At 39.8% G+C, this 543-nt stretch overlaps 1 protein-coding gene across 1 annotated transcript in view; it reads left to right on the top strand.

Annotated features, from left to right (window-relative positions):
* Positions 1-352: 352 nt before the first annotated feature.
* The window catches only part of LOC119590984 (cold and drought-regulated protein CORA-like), a 694-nt gene continuing 503 nt past the window's right edge, over positions 353-543 (top strand). The window contains exon 1 of the mRNA XM_037939716.1: positions 353-411. Within this exon, the coding sequence (XP_037795644.1) occupies positions 406-411 (6 nt within the window). The 5' untranslated portion in view covers positions 353-405. The remainder of the gene's footprint in view (positions 412-543) is intronic.

Below are 543 nucleotides of genomic sequence, written 5' to 3'. Positions count from 1 at the left end.
ATATTTTCAATGACACTAACTCGTAGGGCCGGAATATCAACCAACAACACTTAATTATTCAAAATTACATTATTTAAAAAAATATCAATTACATTTAGCATTGCCACACCCTCCCTATGACTCAAAGGGTTAATCACTCTTATACGCACTGGCAAATTCGCTCGTCTGGCCGTCTCTTTGCACCAGCCTACTTTCTACTCGTCTGTCGGAGTTCTAAGATTTCGTCGAAAGCACATAATGTGGTATGAAGGCCGTTCCATTGGTCATACCATGTGGGGGGAGAAGTAGGGGTCTACACGTATCTTCTCAGGTGTATATAAGATCCACAGAGACAAGCGTCACCAAGCAGTCAGCTAATTGTTACCGCGACAACTTCACTGATACAGCTCCGGCTTACTCTCTAACATGATGGTAAATGTGTGAATGAGTTTACTGAATGAGATGGTTGTATGATTTACATTTGGACGATTTATTGAATATCTTTGGCTACAAAACTACACCAAGAGAAAGAATTAGTCTCTTCTATACTTCATTATCTAGTAC

The sequence above is a fragment of the Penaeus monodon genome, chromosome 28, assembly GCF_015228065.2.
Source record: "Penaeus monodon isolate SGIC_2016 chromosome 28, NSTDA_Pmon_1, whole genome shotgun sequence".
Taxonomy (NCBI): Eukaryota; Metazoa; Arthropoda; class Malacostraca; order Decapoda; family Penaeidae; genus Penaeus; species Penaeus monodon.
This window is presented reverse-complemented; position numbering and strand designations above follow the sequence as displayed.